This window comes from Protopterus annectens, chromosome 1.part2 (genome assembly GCF_019279795.1).
Source record: "Protopterus annectens isolate FY-2018-M chromosome 1.part2, PAN1.0, whole genome shotgun sequence".
Classification (NCBI taxonomy): domain Eukaryota; kingdom Metazoa; phylum Chordata; order Ceratodontiformes; family Protopteridae; genus Protopterus; species Protopterus annectens.
In genome coordinates this window covers 1,197,856,502-1,197,879,933 of record NC_056727.1, presented here as the reverse complement: position 1 = coordinate 1,197,879,933, position 23,432 = coordinate 1,197,856,502, and the positions used below count along the sequence as shown (strand labels likewise).

At 41.2% G+C, this 23,432-nt stretch overlaps 1 protein-coding gene across 7 annotated transcripts in view; it reads left to right on the top strand.

Annotated features, from left to right (window-relative positions):
* PAFAH2 (platelet activating factor acetylhydrolase 2) overlaps positions 1–23,432 on the top strand; it is a 1,159,086-nt gene that overhangs the window by 750,780 nt on the left and 384,874 nt on the right. For all 7 annotated transcript variants that reach the window (XM_044060057.1, XM_044060056.1, XM_044060053.1 and 4 more), the window contains one exon: positions 7,701–7,814. In XM_044060057.1, coding sequence (XP_043915992.1) covers positions 7,701–7,814 — 114 coding nt within the window. The remainder of the gene's footprint in view (positions 1–7,700; positions 7,815–23,432) is intronic.

Here is a 23,432-nt window from a genome sequence, read left to right as displayed (position 1 = left end):
AAACACTGCACAGCAGCTGTGTGACACTGACTTATGTTTCTCAGTCTCCTCAATGGCTATAGAAATGTGTTAGGATTATCCTAGCTGTAGCTAGAGAAGCTTATAGTCATCTGTGTGGAGCTAGAAAATGCAGGAAAAAAATTTAAATTAATACTGATATATCAATTTTCTCTGCAGAATCTGCATGTCCTCCATGTATTTGAAATTTCTGAGTGCTTCAGTTTTCTCCCTCTTCCCAAACACATTCCGTTAGGTTAGTTGAGGATCCTGTGAATTGCATTTAATGTGCAAATGTATATTTGTACCGTTGTCCTATGATGAGCTGGCACCCTGTCCAAGTTTAGTTCTTTGCCTTCTATCCCTTGCATTCTAGCTATGAACTGCACCTACCCAGCAGTAAGAGTAAGCTTGTATCAGAAAATGAATCAGTGATGATGATAAGGAGGAGAATGGATATTCTGTGTATCCATGAACTATGATGGAAGGGCACTACAGTGAAGTTTCTTGGCCTGGGATCTGGAATATACTCCTGATGAGGAAAGTGGATTGCAAATGCTGTGGCAATTATGATGAGAGAGAGGCAGGCTTCTGAAGACTGTGAGAGATGTCATCCAAATCAGCGACAGACTCTTGGCAGTGTGACTGCAATGTAATAATATTCAAGAGCTTAACATATTTTGCAAGGCTAGGCTGTGATGGTGAGGAGAAGAACAATTTCAGTCAGCAGTTGCAAAATTTCCTCAGTAAAGCAGGAAAAAATGTGCTGGTCTTGACAATGAATGACCTGAATGCTCGTATCAGGTCAGACAGACCCAGATATGAGGATTGTCTGCATCCACATGGTTAGGGCAAAAGGAATAATTAAGGAAAGGCCATTCTTAACTTCTTTCTGTTAAACTTAATGGTAGCCAACATATGGTTTTCCAAAAGGGATAGCCACTAGACTACATACAAGAGTTGACACCATGCAGCTCATGCAGAAATCCTTCTAGTAAGAAAGTATCGTCAGGGTCTGATCAAAGATTGCATAGTCACCCCTAGTGAAATGACTGATGTCTGGCATGAACCACTGGTGGCCACAAATAGATGCAAGGATTAGTCAGAAAAGGCACTATGATCACCAGAAGCCAGGCTAAAGACTTGGAAGTTGAGAGGAGCAAACGCTCAGGAGCTCAAGGAAGTACTCGAAGAACTCAAGGAAGGAGAAGAAATAAGTGAATCATCAGAAGAGTGGCACTAACTCAGAACAGCATATATGAAAACAGAAAAACTTTACAGTCAAGACAAATGTGATAAGGTACATAAGGTGAGCTGGTGGTGGTAGAATGCAGAACTTTAGGAAGTCATTAAAAGAAAGGAGGAGTGCATGAAGAAGTGGGATATAGAAATGACTGACCATGCTAAACTGTTTGCCTAGACCTGGCTAAGATATTCGACACAGTACCCACTCAATTATTGTTGACAGATTCACTGAGCTAGGGCGTAAATCCCTCCACAACTCGAATTCCCAGCTGGCTCACAGATAGGACCCATGAAGTCAGGATTGGTGAGAAAACCTCCACCAAGAGGCACGTCACCAGAGTACAACAGGGCTCCTTGCTGGGCCCACTCTTGTGTGGCATCTAAACTTCTCTGAGGTCAAGGCTAATGTCAACAGACTCTGGCTCACCAAGTTTGGAGATGAATGCAAATTGGGAGCTATTATAAATTCCACCCATAACACTAACATGCTGCAGGAAGGTCTAACACAGACAAATGACTGGTGCCAAAGCCACGGATTAAAACTTACTGCAAGGAAATGCATTGTAGTGTCTTTTAGAAAAATGTCTACCCAGGTAAATTACTTTGTTTATAAGATAGCCCTAAGAACTTACCTGGTAGTTAGAGGTCTAGGAACATATACAAACAGTAATCTGGCCTTTGGCCAACACATAGCCAAGGTAATAAGAAAACCATTCTGTGTCACCCAACTTGTAAGTAAGGGTATAACATCCAGGTCCAAGGACATTACAGTACCACTCTATTCATTGCTTATCAGATCCATCATTGAGTGCAATGCTCCCTTCGGTAATGTACTTGACTAGGTATGTTCAACAGTTGAAGTGCCCACAAAGGAGAATGCAGAGTATTAACACACTGTCCTATGCAGATCACCTTAGAACCTTGTCTCTGTACTTGTTCTCCTACAGGTTGTTGAGAGGCGATCTGTGTTTAGCATATAAAGCATCCTTAGCTCCAGCCCTGATGGTTTTTTTTCCAGCTCCACAAATTGAGCAGCACTAGAAACACTAGATCCAGGGATTTAAACTTTGCTTGCGACATAAATGAAATATGCTGGTGAGAAAGATATGCGACTCAAAGGATCCCCATGCTCTGGAATAGGCTTCCCATCCATGTGGAGCAGTGTCCATCCCTAATCCTATTCAGATGTAACTTTGACCATTGGATGGGAAATCGCAAATTCATCCCTGGGGTGGCCCCCATGTCTCTTATAGACAGAAGCCAGCAGTAAACATTCTCTAAAATACATTGGATGGGTAGTCTTAAATTCATCCCCAGGCTGGCTACCATGACTCTTAGAGACCCATGCCAACAGTAAACATTCCACAGCGAACAAACCCGCCATAACTTCATAACAGCGTTCTAACTAACATACCCCTCCTAAGTCCTAACAAACCTATCCCCCAGTTAAGATGCACATGTTACCAGGGGATACATTTGGGTTGGTTTGCGTGGCTAGGCTTTTTAAAGGCTCTGGTGGTCATTAGCATAGCATATACCTATGAGAAAATCTGTACCATCGTCTGGAAAGTAACTCAACTGATGAGACAAAGAAAAGACAGACAAGATAGTCAGCAGACCTCATACATTAGGGATACTAGCAACAATTTTCTTACCATTTCAGAAGACTACAAGGCCATATAGAAAGAGTACTTCAGGAAGTTTCTGAATGAAAAAAAAAATGTTACAGAAACTGTTCTACTGCATGCACATCCTGTAGTGAAAGAGGAAGGAGAGATAAGCCTAGATTTGGTCAAAGAACACTAATGAAAATGAAAATTGGGATGGTGGTAGGCTGCACTGAAATCACAATAAATATGAAAATGATATTTGAGTTGATAACAGGAGAAATTTCTCCTGAGGGTACTCATTGTGGTTTGGAAAGAGAGGAGGGACGTGCCTCTTATAAGTGGAGAAAAAGCATTCTTGTGCTAGTTTTGAAGAACATAGGGGATATTCACAGCTGTGGGCAATGCAGAGATATCAAACCCCTGTCACACTGCATGAAAGTGTTGAAGAAGGTGATTGGTAAATGAATGTGCAGAGCAGCAGGCAGTAAGACTGGGAGTGAGCAGTTCACATTCAGACTGGGATGTAATGCAACCAAGCCAATCTTTGCAGTGAAACATATAGTGGAGAAGAAGCTAGAGATGAGGAAAATGTCCAACCTGGCATGCATGGACATGGAGAAAGCACACAGCAAGGTCCCAAGAAGTCTGTTTTGGCAGTCATGTGATGGCTTGAAGTTCCAGATGTGGTAGATTGAGTATACAGGGATATGGTGACGCACATATAAACGAGTGGTTTCCAGTGGGAGTGGGTGTGCATCACACTTCAGCTCTGAGCCCACTGTTGTACATACAAGAGACTAATTATATCAGCTTACAGATCAGATGGTAGAAATTAACAACGCAGCTCTGTGCAAATGATGTGCTTCAATAAACAGAACCTGAACATGAACTTCATTGAATGATAGGGGACTTGCAGTAAAAACTGAAGGCATGTGGGATGAAATTGAGTGCAAACTGTGACCATGTTCAGGGAATATGGGAGATTAGAAAAATGTAGAAAGTGAGATAGTACAGAAAGCAGTGGAAACCTTTAACAACTTTCAGGTATCAGGAAGGTAAAACTGAGTAGAAGGGAAATCTGAATAAAGTGGTTAAAGCTAGAATCAGAGGTGCTGCACCTAACTGGTACAAAATGTCAGGGGTAGTGTATAGCAGAAGAATGTCAAAAAGGCTGCAAGATAATGTATAGAGTGGTGTGACAAATGCTTTTGTATACCAAAGTAATGTGGGCAATGAGGGTAAAGCAGCTGAAAAAGCTTGAAGTGCCTGAAATGAGTAGCAGGATGTACATTTTGTGACAGATGAAGAAATGAAGGTATCGGTGTGGCCAATCAAAATAGCTCCAGTTGTATTTCTGTAGAAGCAGAAGGTCAAGGGGAGCAGGTTATGGTGGTTCAATCACATGCTCAGGAAAGTAGAAAATTTTGGTAAAGCAGATTTGCAAAATGCAGGAAAAAGACAAGAGGAGATGAGGATGTCCAAAGGATGGACGGATTGCAGGAGAGAAGGTGGGTATGAATATAGAGGAAGGAAGTAGACTGGCAGTAAGTGAAAAAAGATATGGTGGCCTGCTGTTGAAATATTCCAACCACCTGTAAAATGGGAAAACAGGAAAGAGGAGGAAGAGAGAATAAATAAATCAATCAAAATATCTAGGTAATATGTCACAGACATTTTAATTAAAAATGCATGGGTGACATGTAATAGACATTTTTTAGTTCTTAGAAAAAAAAAGTTCACAAGGAGAGTCACGAGGGGAAAATCTTTCAGTTATAAATTTGTCAGACTTTTATTTATCAGAAGTAAAACTGGCCAATACATTTTGGTAGTACTTAACCACATACTGCCCTGCCTGAGTAGAGCTTGCCTGGAAGTTGCAGTCAGTGTTTTCTTCAGCGTTGTGTAGTTCCTTTTAGAAAAAAAATGTATTTGCCATTAATGAAACAGCTTATCGAGGGGCCACGCAGAACTTATTTCTTAAGAAGAGTAGTGAAAAGCATTGAGTGGGTCAGTTCAGATTACTCTTGGCCTGCCAGATTTTGAAAATGGAAAATGAACAGCAAGTCTCAAGGCAGTTTGTGTCATAAATATAACTGGGGCCTTGGTATTGGATACCACACACTGGCCTTCGTATTCCTAAGCATTTTCATATATCTGTGGCAGATGAAACAGTTGTGTGGAGACTATTTCAAACTCAGAGAGAAGAACTGTGGTCAGGAGAAATGGCCAAGGCCTCCCGTTTGTATCTTGCTAAAACTGATGATTTCTTGAACTTGCTGTGAGATGAGATCATGTTCAGTTACAACTACCAAATGTGTTTTCTTTTTATTTAGTCAAGAAGGAGGTGGGTTAGGATTCTGGGGATTGGTAGTGAGTCAGAGATGTTAAACCGAGGTCCATCTACCTGAGTTTGTGGTAGCTCTGATTTATGAAAAAAATGTCATGGCACTTGTTGAAAAGAGCAGGGGAACTTCCTGAGTACTGTAACCAAATGTTCCATAGTTGTTGTGAATTCCATTTTGTGTATCCCCTGAAAAGAGGCCACTGGCTTAGTTGAGGCTAACCTGATCAACAAAGGATTGATTGATTGGTGGATAGACAGATAGATAGATGGATGGAAAGGTAGAAAGAGACAGAGAGATGTAAGAAATGGAGTTCCATAATGTGTTTTGGAAGGTTTTAGGCCAGTTCTGGTTTTGGCAAGGTTTTCCTCATTATAAACTCAGATAATTTTGGTCTATGGATGCTGGATAGAGCCGCAAGATTGCTGCTAGATTTGTACACCACCTACTATCATGTTGTTATATCATTTCCAGCAACAGATATGCAGACATATACACTATGTTTAATAGCATAACATTTAGGATATAGACAGTAAAATGTAGAATTTCTGCAGTCTGTGATATTTTTCATAAGTGGGTTATTTAGGTCCATAGGTGATTATTAGGCTAACAATCCCAGGGTCCTTTTTAGCCATGGTTCCCAAATGTGTATCTTGCAAGTTTTCTTTTCCTAGTGTTACTTTAAGGGGTACATTTAGACTTGGGCATGGATGGTCAACCATAATTTATAGGCTTCCTGTCTCTAATAGAGACATAAGTGCTAGATGAGGGGGTGCATTTCCAATTTCCGATCCACTGGTCCAAGTTATACTTGAATTGGATTATGGAAGAATTCTGCTCCACATGGATGGAAGGCCTGTTCCAGAGAAGAGGTAATCTCTGAGACACACATACCTGTCCCTCCAGCTTTTCTTTTTTATGTTGCAGATGGTATTTAGGTCCCTAGATTGGGTAATTGTTATGTTATATTGATTACAGATGTGTAAAAGATCCATCAGTGAGATCAGAGCTTGCTTTGTAGACCAGGCATAGATTGCCTGTCAGAAATCTATAGGAGACAGAGTAAAGGGATAGGTCTTCAAGTCACCCCATGTAGGGCATGCTATTTAGGCCATGTATTCTTTTTGTGAGAAATCTGTGCACACTCCTGTTATTGCATATGCCTAATCAGGTACATACCAAAGGTGGCATTGTATTCAGTGATTGGTCTGATAAGGGATGGGTACAGTGAAACAATGACATCCTTGGACCTAGATGCCGTACCCTTGCTTATAAGTTTGGCAATATAGAATTATTTCCTTGCTACTGTATACACATGGTGGTGAAAAGGCCAGATTACTGTTTACATATGTTCCCAAATCACTGACTACTGGGTCCACTCTTATGGGTGGATTATCATTGTAGGAGCTTTCAGGGGTACCCATCATTCCAAAGGATAGTATGCATTTTTTGGCATTGAGTAAATCTATATTCAGGGCCTTTCCTCAGAATACCACTTTATGCACAGATTAGTTTATCCTCTGGTCACTATGTATTATTTGTTTTGCACGAGTAGTATACAACAGTCCTTAAAGTTAGATCAGTTCATAATATTAATCAAAGTAAACTAAAATGGCAAGGCATTGTTTCTAGAAGAACACTTTGAAATTGCTCATGTGCACTATATTTAGAAAGGCAGTAGTTTGCAGTAATCAATCACATAGTTTGCCTCTGGGAGCTGGAAGAAACAGGAATGCCTGTAAAAAAGGCAGTGACCAAAAGTCAAGGTCAGATTCCACACCATGGCAGTGTGAAGCAGCATTACCAAGTGGTGGTCCTTCATAGGTAAGTATTAGGCTAGCTGCCTTTGTGGACAATTTTAAGCCTAGCCAATTTCCCTTTTTATGCTCCAGTTAACCTATCATCTTTGGTTATAGATTGGCTTACCCATCCCCTGGTCGATAATTATATATTACCCGTAATGAGAATAACAGGAATCATACTGTAGATAATTTGAGGGGATCCATGCATGGGATAAAGAATTTAGGAGCTGCATCTGTCCATTAGTAGTACAGTGGACATTCCTGGGTAAATTTTCAGTTTCCCATCATGCTGCCAAGTTTCTAAAATGTTAATATTGCACCACGTAGTATTAACCTGTACTGAACCTAGACATACACTCTGCTTAAAAATGTATATTTTGTTATGGGTTGTGCCGATGACTAAAGCAGAAGTGGACTACATTATTAGCCTGGAATTACAGTCTCATTGGTAAAGTAGGTCTAAACTGTATAATATATATGACTGTCAGAGTGTTGATTGGCACTTTTCTTGTCCTTGGTTCTGCTTTTAGAGTCCTTTCTGTATTGGAGGCATATTGCTGAAAGAAGGGGGAAAGATAACGAGGCTTAGTTAAAGAAATTAAGAGAAGTGAGGAAGTGGAACTTTGTGTATGGTACTGCTACATAAACTGCAGTTAGTTCTTTACGGTTATTTGTTTTAATGAATTTCCTGCTCTTTTTTCCAGGTTCATCAACGTGCAAATGAGTGTGTTCGAGCACTCAAACTTCTGAAGGAGATTAACAGCGGCAAGTCTGTTGATAATGTGCTGCACAAGGACCTGGACCTCTCTATGTTGAAGGTAACAGCTGGTGCATCTGTTCAGTCTGTTTCATATTTCGTTGCATTTTAAGTTCATTGAGTAAAAATGTTCAATAGTAGAGGAGCATCATCATCATCCTGCAGTGCTGTCAAGCCAAATCTGATTGCTATAGCAGCCCCATCAATTTCAGAATTTTCAGTCCAGTCCAATATGTACATGGCAAAGTTCTTAAATTGGAAATTTATGCACTGCATGTTGTCTTATCGCATTTATTGTGCGGGCTCTGATAGTAAATAAACATGTGGTACAGCGGTAGCGTTGTTGTCTCACAACAAGAGGTTTTCCTGTTCGATTCTCGACTGAAATACGGGGAGTGCCTTCTGTGTGGGGTCTGCATGTTCTCCCTGCGGTTGGATGGGCGTTCGAAAGACATGCGTAAATGGGCGTGCCTAGGTTGGACGTCGAGCTGGCACCTTGGCGTTCGTGAAAATCTACTGCCAATCATTAGTGGTTCCACTGTGGTGACCCCTAACCGGGAAAAGCCGAAAGACCTACAACAGAAATTCTAAAATGTTGGAGGTCATTATTATACAATGAAATTTAGAAGCTTCAGGAGCCTGTTAACCAATATATAGTTATTATTACTACTATTGACACTTTGGTCTGAGCTCATGCGTTAAGAGACTGTTTTAGTCTTAAGCCATATGAGGCATGAGAATAATCAAGTGTTCCCAACTCAATCTGCAGTTCTTTTCTTGTTTATCACTTCTTACACAGACTGTGTGTGCCTAAACTATCACTTTTCCTCTTCTGTACAACAGTACATTTCTTTCTTTAAGAAGAATAAGCATTCTGATAGCTTTTACTGCTAGGTCACAGGGATGTGCATACCCTACTGGCTGTACAGTTTGTACCCAAAATAATGTTTTGGTAGCCTTATACATTCAACCAGTTCATTCTTAGCCACATTCAAAAAGCTGCTGATGTCCTTTCAGTCATGCAGAAGCTAATTGAGACTATGAGTAGAGATGTGAATCCTTGTCTGCCTACAGAGATCTTTCTGCCAGGCTGTTGCTCCTTTTGTCACAGCTTCAAAACACAGGAACAGAAACACTGAAGACCCAGACAGTTGATGTTCTTAGTGTTTCACTGTTGCAGTCATAACTGTAGGGTGCTCCTGCCGGCAGGCAGCCCGAGGTCGGCCAGAATCCCAAAGTCTGGGTCCGGCGTCGGCTGTATAAGCTAGTATCCTGACGTCAGTACGCCTTGGTACATAGCCCTCAGCCGACGCCATCTTCTCCAGTCTTTCTTGCCGTGCGGTGGAAAGCAGCTCGCAAAACGTTGGTTGGCGATTTTCGAACAGCGTATTTGGTTGTTGTCGGTCCGAAGTTCTTACTTCTCTTCTCAAAGCTAAGTACCCCATTGGGGAATCTTTTTCTTGTTCCTCCGATGTCAGAAAAAGTTAATAATTGTATAGCGTGTGAAACAAATACCTCATAAAGATTTCCACTCTTACTGTCTACCTTGCTTAGGCCCTGACCACGACGTTTCTTGTTGTCGGTTCTGTGCCAGGTTTAACTCTCGTACTATCAAGCTTAGCCAGTACGATTGGGCTTTAAATTATTTTGGCAGGCGCTTCAATTACAGAATGTCGTCGGACACTACCGGAGTTCAAAAGAAGCGCAAAGACAAAGACAGGCCTCCGAGGTCCAAACAGGACTCATTGCAGCTGGAGCCAGCGTCCGGTTCGGCTGTCGTCAGTGAGGCGCTTTTGCAGCCCCTGTCGTCCGCCACTTCTGAACCGCTGGCGATACGGACTCCCATGGGGAGCCATCAAGGCCCACTATTTTAACTGCTGCAGGACCTTCGGACGTCGCTCCTTCAGATGGGTCCGGAACCGCTGTGCAGGTACCGGCTTCTGAGGGGGTTTTCAGGCCTACTCATATCACTATTTCAAAGGCAAAGGCAAAGACAAAGACTCCTACTAAGTCTAAAGTTTCAGCTCAAGCTGCTTCTGAATCCACTCCCAAGACACAAAAACAATTATTGAGGATGGCTGAAGATTTGCTTACAATGATTAGGGGTTCTCACCCCCCTCCTGAGAAAAGGCCTCGACAGGATGTTACTCTGGATTCCTCTGACCAGGCTTCTGTATCTTCTGTTTCTTCCTCTGATCAGGACTATTCCTTTCCCCCTTATGAGGATTTGGATGCTGAGGATTCTTTGCCCTCGGCCTCTCCGCCTGAGGATTTTTCTTTTGGAGAAACCTTGCATGAGATGAGGGAACATTTTCATTGGGAAGGACAGGAATATTCTGCTTCCAAAAAGAGGCTTAGAGAATTTCTTCTTCTTCCTCAGCATAGGCCTTTAGCTATCCCTCCTGTCTTGGACATTGTAGATGATGCTTTTTCTGAGGCTAATTTGAATCCTGATTCCATGCCTCCTGCTCCTTCTAAGCCTGATAGATTTATAGGGTTCCTGACTCAAATTTATTTTTATTTAAAAACCCTTCTGCAGATCCTGAAACTATTTCTCAGGGTTCTAAGGCTGCTAAGGTTGCTACTTCTAAAAATCCTATTCCCTCTGAGAAGGATTCTTGTGCTTTAGACAGGTGGGGTAAAAAGGTATATACTTCTGCTACCCTGTCTGTAAGGGCTTTAAATTGCCAGTTTCATATGTTTAAATATCAGCAATTTCTTTTGTCTGTTTTAAAGCAAAAGCTTGCTTCCCTTCCTGCTTGTGCAGAGGATAAGGAACTTCAGGATGTTTTGCATGCTACTGAACAGGTTAACAAGCATAGCTTATATTGTGGTTTTGATGCTTTGGATGCTTCTTGCAGGGCTGCTGCCTCTGGTACTGTGATTAGGAGACATGCCTGGCTTCGTGAACAAAGTTTACCTGAACAGGTTAAGGCTAAGTTATTAGATGCCCCTGTTCAACAAGATGTTCTTTTTGGTTCTAAGGCTGAGGAAGTTATTAAAAAGATGGAAGAAAAGGCAAAATCCATGCAGACTGTAAAAGATTTTCCAGGAATTTGCCCTCTAAAATTGGTCCTTTCCCACGTCTGACAGGCCTCAACGGGGAAGATATAGACGCTCCAGAGGTCGTGGTCAAGGCCAGACCTCTTACAGATCTAGACAATGGACTGCTTCTTCACCTAGAAGGGGAGAAGACAGATCCCAATCTCGAAGAAAGCAAACTCAATGACTCTCTCGGTTGGGCTTCAGGACCCCTTCACCTGGACGCCCCTCTCTGAGGAAAACTGTCTCTTTTTTACAGAAATTGGACTCGTATTACCCAGGACAGATGGGTATTGGACGTGATTTTAAAAGGTTACAAGTTCCACTTTCACACTTTGCCAAGGACTCACGGTTGGCCAGATCTGCCAAAACTTTAATGGTCAGAGGCCTTAACTCAAGTGGATGCTCTTCTGGCCATGAGAGCCGTAGAGCCTGTTCCACTCTCGGAAATGGGAAAAAGGGTTTTATTCAAGGCTGTTTCTGGTTCCCAGAAAACAAAACTCATGGAGACCTATTCTGGACCTTTCTGTGTTAAACACCTTTTTGGAAATTCCAAAGTTCAAGATGCTTACTCTGCAACAGCTAATTCCAATGCTCTCTCAGGACGCCTGGATGGTGACATTGGACTTAAAGGAAGCCTATTTGCATATCCCTATCAGGCAAGAACGCAGGAAATTCCTCAGATTCAAGGCAGGTTTGAGGCACTTTCAATTCTCTGTTCTGCCCTTTGGTTTATTTACTGCACCCAGAGTCTTCACCAAGTGCCTGGCACCAGTAGTGGCTTACTGCAGACTTCAGGGGATCCAGATTTACCCCTATTTGGACGACTGCCTTATTCAGGCAGACAGCAAAGATCTTCTGCTTCAACATCTGGACTTTGTTCAACGTCTTCTCCTACTACTGGGATTCTCAGTGAACATAAAAAAGTCACATTTCATCCCTTCTCAACAAATGGAATTCTTGAGAGCCCTCTTAAATACAACCTTACAAAGGGCCTTCCTCACTCCAGAAAAACAAACTCAGCTGGCTTCTACTTTCAACACCTTGGCAACTCTATCTCAGCTCACTGCAAGGAAATTCCTGCAGGCTCTGGGCTACATGGCTTCCTGCATACTGTTGATTCCAAATGCAAGGCTTCACATGAGAAAGCTTCAATGGTATCTGAAAAGTGTATGGTCACAGCATTACCACGATCTGGATATTCTGATTCCTCTGATCCCCTGCCTCCAGAAGGAGTTCCTCTGGTGGTCCAGGGCTTGCACTTTAAACGAAGGAAAACCTTTTCGTCTCCCTCAACCTACTCAAATCCTAACCACGGACGCCTCGGATTATGCTTGGGGAGCACACTTTCTAGACAATTGCCAGCAGGGAACCTGGACAAAGGACCATCTTCACTGGCACATCAATCTGAAGGAAATGTTGGCAGTTCAAATTGCCCTTTTAGCTTTCAAAAACCTTTTACAACCAGGGCATCTGCTAATTCGCACAGACAACACCACGGTCATGTGGTACATCAACAAGCAGGGGGGTTCTCATTCATACCCCCTTTGCAGACTAGCTATGGGGCTATGGGACACAGCTCTAAATTTGAATCTGCATCTCCAGGCTCAATTTATTCCAGGGAAACAGAATCTCTTAGCAGACAGCCTGAGCAGAAACATTACAGATCCTCACGAATGGATGCTAGACACCAACTTGTTCAACAGGATTACTGCAGTTTGGGGATGTCCCCAGATAGATCTGTTTGCATCCCATCTCAATCATCAGCTGCCTCGCTTTTGCACCAGGTCCTTCCACAAAACAGTATGGAGAGTGGATGCCCTGTCCTTCAGCTGGAGAAGCCTTTCAGCATATGCCTTCCCTCCTCTTCCTCTACTGTCTCGGGTACTACTGAAGATAAAACAGGACAAGCCCAAGTTCCTCATCTTGATTGCTCCAAATTGGCCTCGACAGTTTTGGTATCCAACCTTAAAGCTCCTGTTCTCGGGGCCTCCTTGGATTCTCCCACTGAACCCTTCGCTTCTGTCCCAGCATCAGGGTCAGTTACTACATTCCAATCTCAAGACCCTTTGCCTGGCAGCTTGGCTCTTCAAAGGAATTTGATTTCCTCTAGTCTTCCCAAACAAGTTTTGGATGTTCTTTTGGAAGCTAGGCGGCCTAGCACTAGGAAATCCTATGCCTCTAAATGGAAGAGGTTTTCTATTTGGATGCAGGATCGAGGCTCTGATCCTCAGGTTCCTGATCTCTCCTCTATTTTGCTTTACCTTTCGGAACTTTTATCTAAAGGACTTTCCTTTTCTTCCATTAAGATACATGCTTCTGCTATCTCTGCGCATTACAGTTCTGATCCTCCTGTTTTTCTCATCCTTTGGTGAAGCAGTTCTTGAGAGGGGCTAAAAATTTGCGGCCTCCAAGGACCCCTGTCCCTGCCTGGGATCTTAATTATGTTTTAGAAAAACTTACTTTGCCTCCTTTTGAGCCTGCTGCATCTTCAGATATTAAGTTTCTATCCTGGAAGACTGTTCTTTTGTTAGCATTGACCTCTGCCAGAAGGGTGTCAGAGTTGCAAGCTCTCATGGCTGTGGAACCATACCTTATTTTCCATCAGGACAGAGTATCCTTGAGGACCAATCCTACTTTCATGCCTAAGGTGATTTCGAAAGTGGCTTTAAATCAGACAATTCACCTTCCTACTTTCTTTCCAAATCCTCAAAATAAAGGGGAAAGGATTTTGCATTCATTGGATGTGCACAGACAGTTACGATTTTACTTGGACAAGACTAAAGATTTCAGAAAGTCTAACCAATTGTTTGTTTCCTTTGCCTCCAGTTCTCTTGGAAAACCTATTTCTAAACAAACTATTTCCAAATGGATTGCTTATGGAATCAGATTTTGTTACACTCATAATGGGAAACAGTTTCCAGGGACCATTAGAAGTCATTCTACTAGAGCAGCTGCTACTTCTACAGCTTTCCTCAGAGGAGTCCCTACCAGGGATATCTTGGAAGCTGCCACTTGGAGTTCTGTGCATACTTTTTCCAAGCACTACAATCTCCCCTTGTTTTCTAAGTCTAGGGCAGGCTTTACCTCTGCTGTCTTGCAGGGTATTCTTGCCTCCCCTTCTTCTGTCTAAAGCCTCCTCCCCTCTACACTGCTTTGGGATTCCACCCTACAGTTATGACTGCAACAGTGAAACACGAAGAACATAGTACAGTTGTGTACACCTACCATAAATGTAGATGTTCGAGTGTCTTCACTGTTGCAGTCGGGTTCCTCCCTCCTATCCCTCTTTTTCTCTTATTTGTGGTGTATTTGTGTTTCCTTGTTGGATTCATTTTTGATTTGTTGGGGACTTCTGACATCTAGGGCAAGAAAGGCTGGAGAAGATGGCGTCGGCTGAGGGCTATGTACCAAGGCGTACTGACGTCAGGATACTAGCTTATACAGCCGACGCCGGACCCAGACTTTGGGATTCTGGCCGACCTCGGGCTGCCTGCCGGCAGGAGCACCCTACAGTTATGACTGCAACAGTGAAGACACTCGAACATCTACATTTATGGTAGGTGTACACAACTGTACTTTTTCTCATAGTTTATCTTCAGCTTCATGTCATTTATTTTTTCAGCAGCAATGTGTAATGCTTCCACTGCATTCAGGCACATCCTTGTACTGCATATTGTGGAATATACTGGAAGTTCAAGTAAGTGATGTTCTTAGAATTTGTGAGAAATGCTTATGTTCACCCCTCTCAATTGTGTAGATTTTCACAGAATGTCCAGATTTTTTACTCATATTTTTGGTCTGTTTCTCATAAAATTGTGTTTTTTCTGGCAAATTATGGGCAAATCATTGAGGACTGAAGTTAGAAAATAATGGCAGGTGTTTGAGTTTCAGACTTCATATCATTCAGAAAATTAATGCTAATGCATAACCTGTTTTTCTATCCACTTGCTAAGTTTCTAAGAGCAATATTTAAAAAGTGTCCCTATTTTTAGGCATTTGTCCCCAAATTATTTGTGCCTTTGTCCAGATTTCTTGCTCTAACAGTTTGAGAAGTATGCTTAGGTTATCTACAACCAAAGCCATAATTTCCTTACTCTTTATGCTGTACCTCCCTTTCACCGATTTCTGGTACTCTTAGGACTGTGTGCAGTCCTCAGAAATGAAGTCATTTAGCACCCTCCATCCCCTTTCTTCTGCATCCTCTTCTTGGCATTTCTTTTGCCTTATGCAGCGTTTAATCAGCAATGGAGGCTATCATTTTTCACCCTTAGCCATGCAAGGCATTGAGTGTCCCACTTCATGTTGGTTTAGCATGCCATCCCATCTGCTTACTGTGATACCTTTTCTGGTGTGGTAGAAACTGCCCAGAGAGATGAGACTAGGGTTGGAGCTACTAAGCAAGGCCTCATTGTCCTTTCTGCAGCAAGGACAATATGTTTCCCTTGAGGTGAACATGAGGAACCTTCAGCATCAGATACAAACCTCAGTAAACAAGTTATGTATTCTGTCTGATTAGGTATAAGTCATTGCAAATTGTGAGTGATGGCTTTGTGTGTGCAGTCAAGGTCTTGCCTTATTCTTATGATGTTTTTATACTTAATTTCTGACCCTGGGTACTTTTCATGGCCATCATATCCCAATAACCTGTCAGTCCATTTGTACTCTTGACCTCCCACATGCTGAGACATTAGGAGAGGTGGGGCTCACAGACATCACCAGTTGGTGGTTAAGATATTTTTTGATTTTTCTGAACACTGCTGTTGTCCAGAAAGTGTGACACAGCGCCTACTACTCTAGGCCTTTGCAAATGCATGCTTTTGCACACCCATGCTGTCACTAAAGTGCATGTTTTTGCACAGTTGATGCAGTGCTGCTTCTTTTCTGGGGAATTCCACATTTACGTATATCCTCCACATTTAGCATGTCACAGACCACTCGGCTTAACAGATTCTTCCAAACATTGTTGAGATTAATCAAAATGGGGGAAATGGAGATTCTGCGGATATGGATGACTACAATTAGGGGCACAGAAGATACGAAAGAGGGAGCTGGGATTTACTGGAGAAAACTGGTAAAGTTACCAAGGTATTGGGAGCAAATAACTAGAGAGGAAAAAGTAATAGAATGGGAAGAAGCCAAGAAGATATTTGGACTAAAGGCTGGAGACTGCCTTCCCTATTAAAGATTGATGTCGGAATATAAGCAAAGAGAAAGAGATAGAGGACTCCTAAGTGAAAGACCTGCCCTGGAAGAATTTTTAATTGAATTCAGAACAGATTCCCTGTTAAAAAAGGGATAATAAATAGGGCATATCAGATATTGTCCGATAACTATAGGAATCAGTCGGAGGAGGTTAGAAAGGATTGGAAAGAGAGATTGGATAACCTGTTGTTCGCAAGAAAGCAATGGGAGTGCACATGTGAATCAATCAGAGGAGTTTAGAAATAATTGGGAAAAGTGATTGGATAAACAATTCACAAGAAAGCAAAGGAAGGGCACATGTAATCAGATGGCAGACTTAAAAAAATTCCATACAGAGTACTCTGTCAGAAATATTGGGTTAGCAAATGGGTGTAACTAAGGAAATTAATTTTTTGAGCTAGGGTACAGGATCTGAATTGCCTAGACATAATAAGGACTTGTTAAGTTTAATTTTGATGGCTGCCAAAAAGCAATTACTAGAAAATGGAAATCGGAGGCTAAACCAACTCTATTTGAAGTAGTGAATATTGTAACAGAGATAAAAGAATTGGAAGTGGGATCTGTAGAAAGGGTAGGAGCAAATTACATAGAAAAAATGGAAGCTGGGGGAATTGTACATGCAAAATAGTACTTTGGAGAGGGAGTGAGGTTTAAGGGAAGACTGGAACTGAGCAAATTATGTAATGTTGGGTTGATGATACTTGTACAAAATAATAATGTGATATATACTGTTTGTAATTGTGAATGTTAATATGGTTTGTTTTCTTTTATATAAAAGTTTGTTTGCCAGTGTTTTAAGTTATAATTCAATAAAGGTGTTAGAAAAATCATTGAGTTTCTTCTGAAGGTTAATCATTATGTGGTTCTGCTGCCCACAGAGCCTTAAAGTACTGCCGATGTGCTGCATTCCTGTCCATAATCAAGTTCCAGGGAACAGCCTTTATGTAGCCTGCAGATCAAAGGTAGACACCACTGTAACTTAGATGGCCTGTCACAAGGTTTGCTGCTCTCAGCATGTAGAGACTTTACCTTGAAGATGTCTCGTTCTGTGAATAAACCTGACAAGTGTATCCATTTAAGTCGACAAAACTGGTAGTAACAGTGTGTGTCGATAAAATACATATCTGGGGGGAAAATTATACGTACACACACACACATTTTTATTCCAACACATCTAAGTGCTTTTGTCTCCCAAATGAAATGAGACTTCTTCAGAGTTACATAATGAATAATCCAAGCCATGTAAATATAAAATCATTCAAGTCACATGGCAACAAAGAACAGTTAAATACTAAAAACACACAGTCATCCTGACATAACATATACCTGTCTTAAACTTTTATCATAATCCCTTTCTAATGAATCCACGCATCGTTTTCAGGTTCTTGATCATGTACCCTAGGAACCTAGGAGAGCTGAAGCGGTATTGGAAGCCTACTTGATAGGAAAAAGGTGAGTTAATAAACACACTTCAACTCTTGTGCAAGTCCTGTCATTAAGAGCAATACTAATATTAAATCTTTATTAACAGACTTGTAATCCTCTGTACTGCCAGCAATGCAGAGGGAAACTCTTTAGAATTAAGAGACAGTATAGTGTAAAGTATATGGGTCATAAAGTTTAACATTATTGTTAAATGGTGTGTTTTGTCTACAGATGTCCACATTTAGATTGAAAAGAACTCAAAAATGATTACAGAGATTAAATAGAAAACTGTGGACATTGCTGCAGTCACAGAAGCATAATACGTCAATAATAATAGCAGTCATTCTTAATATCAGGAAATGCTGTATAGAGGAGTTTGCAGAAAAGAGAAAATAAACGCTCCTCTCCATAAGAAAAGAACTTAAGTTAGCAAAGTTAATTATTGCCCAAGGAGGAGAAATATCACTGAGTCACCTCACACAAAGGAAGGGACACAGCATTTTGAAATCACTCTTTTAACACTGGGCAAAAATATATAAAATAAAAAATTGGTGGTAGGGGGGGGAGCTTAAGTTGGCTGTTTTAATGCCCAGGAATGCTGAAGATTCTGGGTATAGTTATACTTAGGTTAATGTTTGTGCCACTATTCCGTACAGAAATTTGTCAATTTTTTTTTTAGCAAATATCAGTATCTATTACTGCAGGACAAAATGGGTACTGTGCTACTTGAGTCTATGAAAAGTTATGAAAAGTCAAAGCAAAACCTACTGACAACATAGTGGATGGACTTGTTGAAACACACACCCATCCCAAATCTGCAGGCAACGTGCAGTTGAACACATTTTTTGAATAGGGAGTAGGATCATCTGAAGCCCTCCACACATCTTTCTTATATATACTAATCCAACAGTCACACAGTCAAGGGAAAAACAGAAACACATTGTAATGGTGAAGAATGACTTTCACAGCTGCAATTTCACAGGATAGCCAAATCATGTAAATTATTCTGGGAACTATGTTTTCAGGGAGTTGGAAATGGGAAGACTGCATTCAAAGAGTTGCCATTTATTGAATGGCAGATCTATAGTATTACCCATCAAGTACCTTCTTACCAACAAATGTATTCCTTGAGAGTAACATAGTGGTACAGAAGTTAACTACTTCTGCCTCATCTTCTTTGTGGAGCTTACGTTTCCTCCCTGTATTCCCTTGAGTCATTCATTGATCAGTTCTCCAGACTCCGTCTTCATGTTAAGTATCTGTTGATAAATAAATTGGTAGTTCTTCAAGCTGGCTGTAGGTTTGTTTGCTCTGTGGCTGGGTACGCATCCTGTGAGGGACTAGCATCCCATAAAGGAGTAGCTGCATGTCTTACATCTGTTGCTTGCCATGATAAACACCTGCTCCCCTGGACTTTGGATTAGAATATAGAAGGTATGGGAAAATGAATGAATGTATTACTGTTAAAAGCTCTGCAAATAACTTAAGCAATAAACAGCTGTATGCTTCTATATCTGCTATTTTTCTCCAAATGGTGTTGAACATGGAGGGTTTCTTAATTTCTGCCCATTTCATTCCAGTGTTGTAATTATTTCCAAATTTTAATTTACCTCAGTAAATACTGACAATGAATTGTCTTTCAAACAGTTTTTCACTGCATATCTGAATGGATGCTATAGATTGCTTAGTGTAGATGTTATGCCTTTTAAATTTTCTGAAGGATGTGAAGTCTTAAATATCTGTCATTATTTAATGACTTCAATACTCAGCTATTTGCCAGAAAGGTACAGATTTTAGGAGGAACACACCAAAAATATGAGGCAAAAATCTGGACATTCTGTGAAAATCTGTACAGTTGGGAGGTATGCTTTTATGTAGAGAAGACACCTAGACCTTTCAAACTAAGGATTTAGGAAAGTGTCAGTGAAACAAAATAAGAGCGGAAAAGTTCTTTGTAGGGATACATTAATGCATACTGTTTCTGTTTTTCTTTCCCTTTTTAGCACAAAAAATTGAACTAGTGTTTTTCTGTCAGAATATACTTGTGAGAAAAGGAAAAGCAGTAGACCGTTTTAATAGGTGCTCTGCATTTTCCTTGTCTGTCTTGTCTCAGCTCAGAGAATTTCATTCAGAAGGGTTGAGCTGCTTGCAATGAGGACCTAGGAGGTTATAGCTCTTGCAGCCTGAGTGACAGTCCAGAAAGTGGTGGAACTGTTACATGTTTATTCTTTGTGGGCATTGTAGTAACCTACTACCATATTCATTTTTCCCTTCTGCTTCATTCATTCTAGCTACCTTAGTGCCCTGCTCTGTTGCTGGGTCTACCAGCATCTCCTAATTCTTCAGGACTATCTCCTTTCTAAGACCAGGGCTGGCAAAAAAATCTAAGGGTGTCCTGGTGGGATTGTGTCATTGACTGCTTCCATTGTTTTTTTTTTTTTTTTTTTTTTTTTTCATTTATGACCTGCCCTTTGTTATCCTCCCACCCCCGCATTCACTTGTTACATCTGGGAGCTACTCCCCTCTGTGGACCATGCCTCCATGCAGGGAAAGCTTAGATAACACCCTCACCATTTCATGGGTATTCCCATCCCAACTTGCCAGCTCCTTAGATGCCCGAGCTGCTCCTCAAACCTCGGTCACCTGGGCCATATTTAGGGCTGCATACCCACCACCGTATTCATTGATCCTTCACCCTCATACAGATTAAGGTCTTTCAGTGGGCATTGAAGTGCCAGTGGTTGCAGATTAACCATAGCCTCACTGAGCTTATGCTATTGTCAGAACACCTGCCACTGGGGTCTGTTGTGAAGAGTTCTGTCTACCAATTTTATTGGGTTGTTGCCCTTCCTTGAGCAGATCCTTTTGCAGTCTATGATAGAAGTATCACTGGCATATTATGGAGTCCACACGGAATCTTCCTAGTGCAAATAAAGAGCCTTTGCACGTGAAATAAGCCTTAATTTAAATTTGCTCAAACTGAGTGGTGTTACCCATACTATGTTCTTTGGAATAGGAGTTATGACCACAGCTCTTCTTCTCTGGTCAGACATCTAGGCTATGATGTAATGTGTGAGCAGATAAGGTGGTACATGCTTTTACTGCCTGTGCAGAGAGGTAATGATTGTCTAAAAGTTGCTCATAGATCTGGGTATTCACACTCTAGTGGAAATTAGTGTGTTGGCAGACTCCTTTAGTTGCAGACCTGCCCTTTCCTGGAGCTGTGATGAAGGCAGATGTGTTTCTTCATAATCTAGGAATGAGTCAGTCTAGTGATATCCATCACAGTGGACCACTCAGTATAATTCATCTTACAAGGGGGTTTAACTGTAAGCAGACATCTGCCCATGTGGAAATTCCCTTTTCCCAGAACTATAAATTGGAAACAACAAAGGTTACTGTTACACATTAACAGCATTTTTATAGGACCCCTTGCAACCCTAATATGCGAGGCTGCAGTCCTACAACCTCACCCTGGAGCAATGGTTGCAAAAGGGAGAGTAGTCAACACCATTTTCACATCTTTTTACCTTATCTCGGGATTCAGTAATTAGTTTGTTGATCTCATCCAGGCAACTTCCACAGTGATGAATGCTCTTTTGGAAAAAAAAGTTTAGTTCTATTAATAGTTTAGTGTTTGTCTTGTTGCAAATTGTAGATTGCTTTGCTTTCATTTTTTGATTATATTTCTTGGAGATTTTTCTGAGACTGATGACATTACTGAAAAAAAAATCACCAAGAAGTGCATTTTTGGTTAAAACATACCATTAAAGGATTTTCACTTTCAGAGCAGGATAGAACCACTTGGGTTCCTTTTGTAAAAAAGCTTAGATTTTAGAAAGAAAAGCTTGCTTTGTAGGAATAAAGCTCTTATAGCCTTCCTGGAATGCCAAGTGTTTCTTTACTTTATTTAAGCCATACCTGTTCTGTCTACTATTTTCATGGGAATGCCTTCTTCCAGCGGATTGAAAAACTATAAAGCCTTGCACTACAGGAAATAGAAATGCCAAGAAGAGTAGTTGCCAAAGACGTGGCATGCTACACAAGACCTCAGAGGCTTCGTCAGTCTGGGTGAGGCCTGAAGATATTGGCTGCCTATAATTACCTTTTCATCAGCACTCCGCTCTAGTGCCTCGCTTGCTCAGTCCCTCAGGTGTCAATCCCCCTTTGAAGGCCAACACTGATGTGATAACTTCATTGTCTTCCCATACCTGTACTGAAATTTTAGTTTTGTCACAGCTGGATACTGGTCCATTGTTGAAGTTGCAGTCATTATAGGGCAACCACTAGTTATTTCTGTCTTAAATAAAGCTTTCAAGCCAGAGTAACTTCCATCTTGTTTTCCGTTTGTCCACACAGACGTAGCTGAGGTATATGTTCCCCAGGCACTTGCCCCAGCCTTGTTTGACTGCAGCTGCTTCATAGAAGAATATGCTGCAGCTTGGTATAGAGCTGCTGTTCCCTTACCTCTGTGTACTGGAACACATTTCAGGAGAATTGCCCTCAACAAAAGGAACAGGTACCCTTCACCTTAATCATTGTGAACTGTGACATCAGTGAAGATGATCAGTACCTCCTTTACTCTACCTCTGACACCCCTCCAGAGGATGCATCCTTTGGCAAGACCCTCATTTTTAATCCTGGAACATTTTTATGGGGGGTAAGAAGAGCTGCCTAACTCTCATAAAAGGTAGGTTGGACTTCTGAGCATTGATGAAGCAAAGCAATCAGCTGTCCCTCCTGTTTTCTGAGCATTCAAAGATGCTTTTGACAATGCTTAAGTCAGAGACATATTCTTAATGTCCAGCACCCAGAAAGCTCTACAGATTTTCCTGGGTAGAAGAGAAAAGCTACGTATTTACACAAAAATCCAACATATGGGACTGCAAGTCATTTCTCTCTCTGCTATCAAAGGATCAAAACAGATCTGTTATGTGTTACCAAAGTTAATTTTGCTTCACACTGTCATTTTTTGCACAGTTATATCACCACATGATAGATGATAAAAGTTGATAAATTAAACTCTAATGCTTAGGTGGAGGGGGGTGCTGTAGACACTGATCGTTAATGTTATTAATGAGGTTGCATCAACTTGATTAAAGGGGATTAGCTTATTTGCCTGTTCTCCAAGAGATCAGTGTGTGTGGGCAAAAACATTTTTAAATTCTGTTACCTTGATTCTGCCACAGTCATTTACAGCAATGGTGAACTATGATTGCCAAGTTGGCTTTGTTAGGCCCAGTGTTGATATTATCAAACAGACCCAATTGAAGCTAGCCAATAGCAGATAAGGAACACTGGGAATTTGACAGAGTTAGAAAGAAAGTGTACACTTTGGCCACTGTAGGCTTTCAAACCAATAATTATGATGCAGCTGTTGCAATACCAAGGTGACATCCTTAAACAAATTAAAGAGGTGTCAGAAACCATTTCTGATGTTACCCTAAGACATAGATTGATACATTTTGGTGAGACCTTCCTAAGCGTGAGCAACTTTGCCATAAAATGTGGCTGTGATGCCATCAGTTCTTCTTCCAGGACAGCTGCCTTGAGCACAGTGGGAAAGAAACAGAGTTAGTTGCTGGAGGATGTTTTTGGCCAGATCATTAACGCCCATTTAGACATATATCCCAAGAAGTATTTAAGAAGCTGGAGGAAAAGGGAAAGACTATTCAATTGGTAAAGGAATTGTGTCATTTCAGCTTTAATAACTACAGCAGGAATATTCCAACAAAATAATGGCCATTTTATAGGAACCATGCATAATCTGTGATCTAGATGATCAGTTTAGACAGAAAAATGCCTTTGAAAAAAATGCTGTCGAAGAATAGTATTTGCCTTGACCACAGATGCCTGAGGTTTGGAACTAACTGCCAGGATACAAGATAGAATTCAAGAGTATTTCACCATTTATGGAGATTTGTCGAATAACCTGGCCTAGGTTGGCCAGTTCAGTTCCAGAACAACTATTGGCACCAGCTGCCATAGAAAAAGGACCTAAACTAGC